Source organism: Serinus canaria, chromosome 4A (genome assembly GCF_022539315.1).
Source record: "Serinus canaria isolate serCan28SL12 chromosome 4A, serCan2020, whole genome shotgun sequence".
NCBI lineage: Eukaryota > Metazoa > Chordata > Aves > Passeriformes > Fringillidae > Serinus > Serinus canaria.
In genome coordinates, this window is record NC_066318.1 from 11,220,820 (window position 1) to 11,232,913 (window position 12,094).

At 39.1% G+C, this 12,094-nt stretch overlaps 1 protein-coding gene across 5 annotated transcripts in view; it reads left to right on the forward strand.

Annotated features, from left to right (window-relative positions):
• The window catches only part of COL4A5 (collagen type IV alpha 5 chain), a 74,047-nt gene that overhangs the window by 10,601 nt on the left and 51,352 nt on the right, over nucleotides 1-12,094 (forward strand). For all 5 annotated transcript variants that reach the window (XM_050974444.1, XM_050974441.1, XM_050974442.1 and 2 more), the window contains exon 2: nucleotides 10,802-10,861. In XM_050974444.1, the coding sequence (XP_050830401.1) occupies nucleotides 10,802-10,861 (60 nt within the window). The remainder of the gene's footprint in view (nucleotides 1-10,801; nucleotides 10,862-12,094) is intronic.

Here is a 12,094-nt window from a genome sequence, read left to right on the forward strand (position 1 = left end):
ACCTGAGGGCCATTTCTTATGAATGGATCTCCTCACTTGAATTACTCTACTGGGGTGCTGGAACCATATGTGCTCTCTCCTTGCCTACCTGCCCCCACACCCACCCTTTTTTAAACTGACAGCATTTTAGTGTGATGTTTTAAGGAAGACGGCTCACTGACATCCTTGGACCCTGTCAGAGAATCACTGCAAGGAGAAACTTTAGGTTGCATATTGTCAACTTGCTACTGGGAAACCTTCAGAATGTGGCTGGGAATAAAATCAATTGCTGACAAAAGCAATGACATAAATTTACAGTATTGAACTAAGGAGAAGTTCTGTGCTGCTACTGAAGATTTCCTCCCTCCCCTTTTGTTTCTCTTTGAAACAAAAATATAAAGTGTCTTTCCTGTCCCTCTGTACCCCCTTTCTCTAGCGCTGATCAGATTTCTTTTGCCTGTCTGTAACTGATACAATGTTAATACTTTAAAAATTTTGTTGGCTTTTTAATTTTTTATTTAAAGATCTAAGCTATGGCCCTTTCAACTGCTTTCTTGCATGGGTTCAATTTTTTTAATGTAGCAAGTCTCTGAGAAGTGTGACTTAATTCCTGAGGCTTGCTTTCTGTTTAGTGATGATCAGTGCAATCCAAATTTAATGATTCTTTAGGATAATGTAATTTATAGCCTCTAGATGTAATTTCTCTGGTTAAGGGAGTGGAATCTTTTTCTTCTAATCAAGGTTGGGCATCAAATTCCAAGATCTGCATGTGCTAGATAGCATGTTCTACTAGCACTAGCCTGGGGCTTTCTTACAGCATTTTAAAGGCAGTAAAATACATTCAGGCCCCCTTCTGGTTTTTTTTTTCCCTGGAAGATAGTCTAGGAAATTACTGTTGTGATTCTCCATTTGCTCTTTCATAGGAAGGTGCATTTTGCACAGAAGTTCCTCACTTGAAGTGGCAGGTGCTCTAAAGAGCCCTGAGATACTGCTGTAGCACATAACCAGTGCTTAAGTGAATGAACCTGAGAGGCTGACACTGAGGGTACTCCATATCTGCTGAAGTTCAACATATGATTTCCTGAACAGGTATCTGAGACCTTTCACTAAATATTCAACTTTCATCAGCTTTAGGGATTTCTGAACCCATGTGGATAAAAGGGTCTCCCATCTCATCAGATACCAGTGTTCCATTCTTTGACAAGTGCCTCTGACTTACAGGGTTAGGAGAATTGTTTGGTCTCCATTGCTTCCTTGTTTAACTAGGCCCTCTTCAGTGCCACTTACTTTTTCAGCTTTGATTACCTGAGGCTGGAGAGTACCTCCTTGTGAGCATTGAGCAGCACAGAGATAGTGCTGCCTGTAGTGCTCTCTTTAGCTGTTAAAGTGCACACACAGAGTGTGCTGCTGCCACAGGCATAAACAAATGATAAAACAGCTCAAACTAGAAGAACCTTGAAGCTATGATACTTGGTCCAAGAACTGAAGGAGAATAGAGCTGATAATCCCCTCCACCACAAATAAAAAAAATCCCCCAGACACCCACCAAGCCTTAAAGTGAGTTAGGTCTTGTTCTGGCAGTTAAGAGGGTGTGGACTTCTTCAGATAACATCTCAGTGCAATATCACTCTGCACAGCCTCTATTCTTTTTAACATGTATATTTGCCTAATCTTTGGTATTAATTTAGTGCTCTCAGTAGTTTCAAAATAGACCAGAATGGAGTTGGATTAATCTGAAATGCTATTCAATTTTGCTTCTCCTTTCTCCAAGGAGAAGTGGGTTTCTGTTCTTGTGTGGTCTGCTTCATGCTCTTGACACTTGAAAGTGCAGTTGTCAATGACAAATGTCTGACCTCTATTAACAGGACTCTGGAACTGAAGTTTCTTCTAGTGCATGTTATATGGACGAGGGTGAGGAACAGGACATTTTCCAGGGAATATCTGTGTCTTTATTCCATTTCTTTAACTGGGAAGGGAATAAAAACAGAGTGCCAGAATGACTGGTGCTATGAGAGTGTAATACTTGGCTTGCAAGCACATCTGAGACTTAGAAGCCTAACTGACCGTTTGGTCTAGGTTTGTGTTACATTTGGACATGGTTATAGAAAGTGGCAACATCTAACACCTGTCACAAGGGGAAGGTCCTAAATGACTACTAAATCTTAACCTGTAATGAGTACCATATGGCACTTCTTATTTGCAGCTGGAAAAAATCAGAAAGCCCCAAGAGGCTGGTGATTAGAGACTTGTGTGTAAAATAAAAGTAAAACTGAGACTTCCTGGAAAGTCAAGTGGCTTACTGTATCCTGCCACTGACTGACTGCCAGGTGCTCCATGTGGGTGTCTCAGGGATGGTGTGAGTTGCAGAGATGTGTAGCTGTGCAGGCTTGAGATGGAGGCATGCTTAAAACTAACCATTCCTCTAATTTGCTAAGTACTTTTTTAGGGGTTCACTTATGGTCTATATAAAAGTTAGAAGATGGCTTGCATTCAGTGTTCAGCATCTAGAACTGAAATGAGCAGTAGTGAGGTTTAAACTGCCTGCAGAGGTGGTATGAAATTTATGCATTCCCAAACTGCAAAGCCAACCAGAGTTACTTTGTTCAGCATGTTTCTCTAGATATGCTGTGTATTTAGAGGTTCATGCAGCTGCAGTGCTTGCTGAAGGAAATTAATGTGGTGTTTGGCATCTCTCAGTTCATTAATGTGGAGATGGAGTGGGTTGAGAAGGCCACCTGGTAGTTTACATTCTGGTTTAGTGCTCTTAGCTTGCACTGTTTACCAGGAGGTGTACTTGCCAAATCTAAACATAGATGCTTTGTAAGGTGCTGCCTCTGGATGGCAGCATAAAGATAGTACTTCTAAGGTGCTGTTAAAGGAAATTTTTACCAATTCATACAGCCTGATGTAGAGCTGTTTAGGAAACTGTGTTCATTAGGCCAGAAGTACTTGGCTTCTCAGGTCTCTTCAACTGTAGCTTTGAAATGCTTACAAGAAGGGCAGCAGAACTTGATCTGATTATTTTACTTTATGTGTGTCTCATCCAGTAAAATACACTGCACTGAAGCCCATTCTCAAGGGTGCAGCGTATTTTGTTGTAAGACTAACAGACTGCAGAAACCTTATGGCTTTCAGAAGTGATGAGAACTGTCCATGTCCTTTTCTTCATCTACACTTGAGTGCAAGGCTGGCAGTGTCCCTTGAAGCAGAGGGCAACAACCATTTTGAAGATGGAAGGCTGTGTAGAAAGTAGGAGTGAGCTACTGTGAGTTTTAAGGGCTAACTGTTCCTTCAACTCTGTACTTAAAGTTTCTGCCGAATGTTTCTTCATGTCTTGAAGAGTTGTCAGCCTTAACCCTCTTAAAACCAAGTACTGAGAAAGGGCATAAAGTCTGGGATTTTGGGAGAGTTAGATGCCCAGCTGGGCTCTTCTACTTTCTGTCCTCTGTTCTGGTTCAGGAGTCAGATACAGAGAACTTGTCAGGTTGTGATACCTCCCATTCCGAATGGGTGAATAGTTGCAGTTTGGGGATTAATCAAAGTTGTACAAGTTTTGAGGTGTTCATTCAGTAAAAAGTCCTTGACTCCAAAAGTTGCCTGTAGTTAGACTGGTCTATGGGAAGATCTGTTGCTGCAAGTATTGCCATTATTTTAACTAGAAGATTCTGTGGAAGATACTCTATGAAAAACTATATGTTAAAGAACCATAATTAGTTCAGTTTAAAGCAATAAATTCCATATTGTTTTAGTACAAGGTACAGGCAGAAAAGTTCAATCCTCTTTAGGTAAGAGCTGCTGTCCATTTCCTATAATATTTTTAACACAGACAAACGTGTTTTGATTTTTGCATATTCTGAAGGTAGTTATGCCAAGCTTTTCTTGCTGATAACTTTAGGGTTTTTCTAAGTACACCCTAATTCCAACCAATTTGTAGTAACTGTATTCTAAGAGAATTTATTAAATTTTAAGCTTTTCATTTAATCAGACCATTCATTTGGGATGATTACCTAGACTTACCAGATCTCTTACAGTTGTTCCATGTTGCTATTATTAGTAGCTATTCACGTATCTAAACAAGCACATAGTGCCACCCCTTCAGAGGAAAAAGAAGGGTTGTTTATCCATCAGTTGCTTGAGAATGGTTTTTAACCTGCTTTTTGTGTTCTCATTCACTGTAGCCAGAACTGTAGCTACTACAACTAAAAAGTTTCCTCTGCCAGTCTGAACAGGTCTTATATTGTACAGATTTCAAAGAAAAATAGTGCCTCGAGGTGCAACAGATGAAATTGCATGCCAGAAGTTCCCTTAGTTCAAAAAAAGAAATGGCCAAGAACTTTTGCAGACATATTCTGACTCTTATATTTTAGACCATGATATTTATTCTTTCCAAATCTTTGGGTAGATTGAGGGAAACAATTCCCTAGAAGGGCATGTAAAAGGCTTCTAATTCAGATTCTGCTTTAGCAATATTATTGCTCATAAATACACCACTCAAGTGAGAAAACAATGGTCATTTGGATTAGAGACCTGTGATGGCTTTGCTGTCATAGCTGACTTCCCACAGATTTATGAGTAATAAATTATCTGCAAATTTGTACTCCTGCTTAAGCCTAAAGAGCATGGATGTGAAATCACAGTTAGAACTCACAATAGCTGCTTTAACTCTGCTTGTCAAATCCCCATAGAACCTTTTGTTTGTTGGTTATATTTCTGTCCAGGCAAGTGAAGGGAAAATCAACTTGCTGAAGATAAATCTTTGACTTAGATAAGTAGTAAATCCTTAGCTAGAAAACACACTGCTCAGGTGTTTTGTTACACAAATCTTGGCAAGCTAATGAATATGAGGATACTCTTCAGGACCACCACCAAAATAAAGCTCAATCTTTGTCTGTTTGGAACTGACAGGCTGAATTTATTTGCATTATAAATAAAAGTCTGAATAACTTTTAGTGTGGTTACAGCAGGAAGATTTACTTAAGCCATCCTCCAGAGCAAAGGCATTTGTAACTGATGCTTTGCTGTATGTTGAATTTGCTGATTTTGATCAGAGTGAATTTCTAACAACAGTCAGTCTTTATAATTGATAGAAGTACTCAGTATTTATGCTCCTTTTTTTCCTGAAGCTGAACTGATGCTGACAACTGGTAAGCTGTTGTGTTTGAATGCAGAGCGTGATGTTAGTAGCATTAAGCATTTGCTCACTGTGTATAAGCTTTATTCTAGTATCTTTCACAGATGTCTAACAGGTAATTGCAGCCCCTGCTGTGAAAATTCTCATCTGCCACCCCTAAATCATGAACAACAGCAGCTTGAAAATCTGCAATTTCCACAGTGAGCTTTCATTACAAAACACTGTTAAACTGCTTCTCAGCAGTAAAGTTGTGTGTATTTGAGTTAATTTAGATTCTGTAGGAATTCCAAGATAAAAGTTTATTTTACCAAATATGTGGTCTAGAGTTAGACTTGGTGAATTGGAAGTCCTATTTCATTGTTTTCTGGACTAGAAGACTTCAAAACTATGGATTAATTAACACTTCCATTGTTTCTAACCCCTCTTGCCCTTCTCTTTGGCAGCAAAAACCTGGCAGGGCTGGTGCATGCTGTGCTAGAACTTGAAGGGTTTGATGTACCTGCAGTTCTTCTGCCACTGCTTTGTGATTTGATATGATTTTATCTCAATGTAAAGCTCCATGTTTCATTCAGCTTTCTGGTTAGTACTATGCTAACTTCATTACCTGATTAACTTGCTAAGAAGAGTATCTGGTCACATGTTGCTCGTAAATACAGAAGGGAGAAACCTGAGGTGCTTGATAATCTAAAAGTAATACGAGCAAGTGGTCTACCAACTTTTAAAAACGCTTGGAAGGAAAGAAAAATAAAAAGTTACTGTGTGTCCTTTCTCAATTTGAGACTGTATCTTTGAATCACAGCAATTCTTTGCCTGAGTGGCTATGCAGTCAGACCTGCAAGGCTGATGTTGTTATGAGTCCTTCCACTACCTACAGCAGAAGTGCTTCTGTTACTTTTATCTGTGAAAAACATGAGTTACAAGTCTCAGGTTCAAGGGCTGTTAGGGGAGACAGACTGTGCTGTATGGAAGCCCTCAGAGATGAATTGGTTTTGAATGGGTTTTATGGATGGTTCTTCCTTTGACTATTCCAGAGAATGGAAGGCTTAGTAAAACCAAACAATGAAAAAGCTTCATTATATGTAGCAAATAAATCCTAAGGAAGACATTAGGAAAAAGTATGGGAAAATACAAATACAGGACACAGACAGCAGTTGCTACACAATGTGACGTGAGTGTGTATTAACATTTTTTGTCTAGCCTTTATTGCTTACTCTCTGTTCTTCACTCACATTGTTCTACAGTTCAGTCAAGTTCCTGTCATCAGTGTCTGTTGCAGTTTTCAATTTGTTTTAAAATTCTGGCCATCTTTACTTGGGCAGTATTTATTTCAATGATTTCTGTGCATCTTTTTCCAACTAGAGGGAACAATCCTTACCTGATGAGGCAGCTGACAGTGTTGTGTCAAATAACTGTCTGGTTCCCTTCGGGACAACATCTGTTTATGAAGTTAGTGTATGCAAGTTAAACCTCACTGAAGCTTCATCATTTAAGTCTCTGAGGGGGTCTTAATGCATTACAGGTGACACCAGCATTTAAAATCAGCAGCTGTCCACAATCAGGATTTTGATTCTTTTCTGACCTCCTGCTGCTATGAGAACGGAGCTTTCAAGAAAAGCATGCAGTCTGTTAGTACAAACTGCATGGCTGCATTCAGTAATGTCAATTTGCTCCTCTAGAAATGAAAGGAGTTGTCAAACAGGAGATTCTCCATTTGTGATAAAATTATACATAAAGGAGAATGTCAGAATAAATAAATTGTTCAAGCTATTTCTCTTTTCTTATCCAGTTGTCTGATACCTGAATTGAGAATTTATTTGTAATCAACTTGAGTCATGTCAGAACTCTCACTGAATCACCTACTGTGCTTCTGTAAGAAGTCTTACCTTCTCTTGATTGGTAATTTGTAAGTGTCAAGCTTTGGAAATGATTGGCTTCCCTCTTTAATCTTGCTTATGGAAAGAGTATTAAATTACTCTTAAACTCCAGTATGTTTTAATGCTAATACGTTATTGAAGTACTCTAGTGTAGGGGTTTGGGTGCTCCCTTAAACCCCTCCCTATGTGCACACTATTAGCTGCTAAGTTTCCCTGCAGCTGTGTGTATGTAGTGGTAAATCACTTCTTTTTCACCTTCAAAGTTTTGTAAAGTTCTCTCCAGCAGCAGCATTCATCTTCCTGGGAGTTTTTACAAACATTTTGTACAATACTCTCGTGAGTGGCAGCTGGGAGGTGGGGTGGGAATGGAATATTCTGAAATTGCCTTGTAACCAAGGTCTTTGGGCCTGATGAGAAAGGATGGGAATGTGCCCAATGCATAAGGCAGGCTTTTAAACACAACACATTTTGAGGATGACTTAGACTATTCATTTCATTGAGCTGAGTGTAACAAACCAGGAGTAGGAATGTGTACTTTTTTTCTTCAAACTGAAAAACAACAAACAAACAAAACTGCATTCTGTTGGTGGCATAAAGCAGTTTTCCTCAGTCCATGTAAGACATAAAAGACCAAGCTTGTTCTGGAAGAATTATCCTTTGACCAGTAAACCAATACCATCCCTCCTTTTATATACTAATGAAAAGAACTTGTTCTCTACACACAGATTCAATGGATAGAAGCTGTCAGGAAAATCCAGTGAAAGGATTAGCTAAACTTGAATAGATTAATTAGAGCCTTTGGTTATGTCTTGCTATGGAAAAGTTACAGCGTAGGAAATAAGCAGTGATAGTGCCTTCATCTTTACAGGTGAGCAGGGAGGCAACAGGAGCACAGTAAGGAGCAAATCTAAGCAGTTTGTCTTGAGTTCTTAAAAGCTGCTTTGATTCCTTCTTCATCTTGGTGTAGTTGAAAATAAAAAGATTTTGACTGATCTGGAAATTGTGACCAGCTCCTTATGCTCAAGATAGAACTTGCTATTATATCAAATAGTTTTTACTTATCACCTAAGACAAGGTGTTCTACTGGCCAGAGCCAGGAACTGAACTGCTACTGAAGGCTCCTGGCTGCCAGGTAATAATACAGGACAAGAGTCTTGCTTGGTTTTCCAACTACATCATGTGCCAAATGTAAGTTGGAGTTCCCCTGAGGTTTGGAGTCATTCAGTTTTCTATGTCTGGAAACCCAGAATATCACGTAATTTTCAGAACTAGTGATGGTTAACTGGTTATTAAGGGTACTGATGGTAACCTTCTAAATCTTGCTCTTAATGTAAGTTTTTCTGCTTTTGGAATGTCATTGCATCCTTTTTTTTTGTGTGTGTGACTGAAGTGTAGATGACTTACTGTTCATGTGCAGGAGAAGTTCCAAGTGTTCCTGTGCATAGTGTGGAGCCTAGATTTCCTTGGCATTCAGGTGAGATACACAACTGATTCTGTGACATTAAAAATCTCTAGCCTGTGGCTGCTGAGTGGTTTTCAAACTTGTACTAACTTGTTATGTAGTATGCAATCTCCTGTAGTGCAATTTTTGTGCCTGCTTTGCCAAGTTAAAAAAAAAAATGGCCTTGAGATTACTGAAAAGTCTAAACAAGAAAAAAGCTTTCACTCAGAGTAGGTCATTAAGCTTTTTTTTTTCCCTCCGTGCCATCATGTTTTACTTTGGGATTTAAGCTATACAGCAGTAAGACCTCTAAGTGGCATGAAATGATCTTGCGATAATATAGATTCTGAGGGGTTTTTTTGGATTCAGACTGTTTAATTAAGAATACCTTAGTTTGGTGCGGATAAAGTTAATGCAAATGAGAAGCACAGTCTGACAAATACTGCTTTTGTACAGGTAGATAAGTGACTCTGCTGGGGGAGTACTTCTTGATAAGCTTGTGGGTGAATAGATCTTCCCAGGATTTATGCCAGAAACTTACTACCATTTGATTACAGTGGGTATTTGAAGAGTTTTCTGGTTACAGACCTTTAGTTTCCCTTCACTGCTGTCTGAGAAAGACCATGTTTCCTTCCTGCAAGTAATGCATCTGAACTGGATATCCAAAACCATTTGTCAAAAAGCATTCAGTGAGTACTCCTGACTCTCCATTGAATGTAACTAAGGTTAATCCTTTTTAAACAAAGCTTTGTTAGAGAGTTTAATCCAAAAACTGGTTCACAATGAACTTGCTTTTTTAAAACCCATTTTTAAAAGTGAAAGAGATCAGATACCAAATTCATAGGATAACTGGGATTGAAGGGGGCATCAGAAGGACATCTGGCCAAAACCCCTGTTCCAAACACGGACAGCCATGAGGTCAGGCAACATTGCTTGTCCAGCCTTATCTTTGAAGGCTGGGCTAGAAAGATTCAATTTCATTCTAGGAAATAGAATAATCCCTCAATAATCCCTGTTAATGAAGAATTGTGAGTTTTCATATACATAATATCAAGAAACTGTTGACAAAAGTCACATGGAAGATCAGGGGAGACACCCTGGTCATGTCGTGTAGCACCACTGCTGGCCTTAAATCTCAAAGCTCTGTGTTTTGCTGCAAGATGCTTTAATTGGTTCTGAGATTTTGTAGCTCCACGTGAATTAAGTTACTTCTGTATTTTTCAATCTGATGCTTGGTAGTATGTTTAGGCTAAGAGCCAGGACATTCCTAATGCCAGGTAGGGGATGGGTCATGTCTCTGAATGCTTCTGTGGTAATGAAGGCTAGAATTCAAGTGTGGGTGGATCTCAGGTCTGACATACTGACTAGTTTCTTGCTTGATTGAAACTTTGTACATAATGTTCTCTGTCCATTACTGAAAGGGAGGACCCCAAATGCTCAGCTTTTCAAACTTTTAAAGCATAAGCTCTGTGTTTTTAACACAATGCTGCGCCTGTTCTCAGAATAAGTTGAACCCTGAAGTGTTTCAGCTAGCATATCTTCCAAAAATGGCTCATAGTTTTTAACTATGAAGAGGTCTGAAACAGATATTATGTGAGAACATTCGACCAAAAAAAAGGGTTCACTCTAGAAATCTCACTTCTGTAAACACATTTGTTAATCTGAGATCAACACAGGGCTCTAATGAATATCCCATGTTAAAGTGGGGGTGGAAGAATACAGTCTAAGCAAAGGTGGTATGGGAGGGTTATTTAACTTGGATCTTCTCTGTGAACCAAACTTGTATATCCCTCTCCTGTGAACCCCTTGAAATCCACCTGAGTGTCACCTTATGCTAGAGACTGTTGGAGTTGGTTTGTCAAGTTTTGCACTGGTGTGAGAATGCAGCTACATGAAATCTAGAGGTTTTTAAATGTGTTTTCTGAGTAACTGAGCTATGGGGGGAAAAATTAATCACATAGTAAGTATTTGTCTAATAACTATCACAGATGTGCTCATAACCCTCAGGCTTGGTTTAAACTCTTGTGCAAAACCTGACATCTACTGGTGGGAAGCATAACTGGGCTCTCCTCAGCTGGAGATGTGCTGAAGAGCCTGTTATAAAGTGCAGGTGCTTTTGGCTAGAAGTGTTGCATTGTACTGCTTAAGCATAAGTTTAGAAGTCTAAAATGAACTGTAAAATACAAACATAGGTATTATTAAATGTGATTGAACTTTCAGTTAAATGTGTCTGTTTTGAGCACTTATGTAATGGCTGGAGGACAAACTTCGTAGGTTTACTTTTTAGACAATATTTTTGACTTTTAGTGATAATATTGAATACTTCATCTAGTCTTATGCCAATTAAAACAAATTTTTTCCGCTTATGTTTTCAAGGCTTGCCATGGATGTACATCTTTATCCAAATGTGATTGCAGTGGAGTAAAAGGTGAAAAGGTAAATATTCTTCTTTTTATCTTTTTTAACTGTCAGACCAGCACACAAACCACTGAACCATATGCCAGCTTCAGATAACTGAAGCTTATGGGTGATAGTTCTTTGCTTCTTGCTCACATCTTTTTCCTTTGATGGTAGTGTGGGCATGAATCAAAGAGCAGAGCTGTATTAACAGTCAGATATTGAGTCAGACTTATTGGTCTATCTCACAGTGTAAGATTTTCATATCATTATTTTCTCAAGAATGGGGAATTAATGCACAGATTTTTTCCATCTATCTGACTATTTGGAAAAAAAAAACCAACAAAAAAACTAGAAGAGACAAATTCTAGTAAAATAGAAAGAATTCCTATTTACAGCCAAGGCCTGCCTGTACTAACTAGCTAGTGTTGACAGGCTAAGGTGTGGAATGTAGCATAATGACTGTGCTAGTAATGCTTCAGTAGGATTGTAAAATTGTTTTCTCTCTTTTCTTCCACTGTCAGTTGATTAGTAGTTGATGCTCACTAACGTGTTCTGAACCTGTACTGCTTTTCACCTCTTAATTTGTACAGCTGTAAGCCAAGATGATGGTTGCTGTCACTGTCTAGATATGAGCTGCACCATGGCAGTGACAAAATTCAGATACAGCTTTCCCAACACATTTAGCTGCCACCCAAGTAAGCAGCTAGTTAAAGGCTAAACATACATTCTTGGATCAAGCAGAGTAAAAACCATCCCCACTGCAAAAAGCATCTCTGTGCCTCATTCAGGTGCAGCAAGCTGTTTTGGTCTGCCCAGATGCCTCAGGCCAAGAGATGCATGTTGACATATTAGAGCTTTCCTTCTTCCTTGCAGCTTTGACTTTCAGTCTCACTGCCTGTTCTCAGTATATCTGTACAGTACTTCAAGTTTTTCAACATTATTTCTTATTGTTTTACAAGTTTTTTCTTGGAGGAAACAGCAGGTGCCCAGCATTTCTTTTAGGTACAAAGCACTGTAGATAACCAGCTCAGTACTGTGAACCCAGCAAGTACTGGGTTCTTTCTCCAGTGGGATTGAGCCTGGCTGGGAGTAAATTGTCTTTAAATAGTTCCCATGTAGCTGCTGTTGTCACAGGGAATGAATGGGTTGTGATAGTGCAAGGGGCAGAGACTGCTCAAAATGCTTCCACTCTTAGTCTTGTAAACAGTTTGCTTGAGGTACTATGGAGTTGTCTTGAAGATGTGAACTGATAAGAGTTTGAGAAGCATA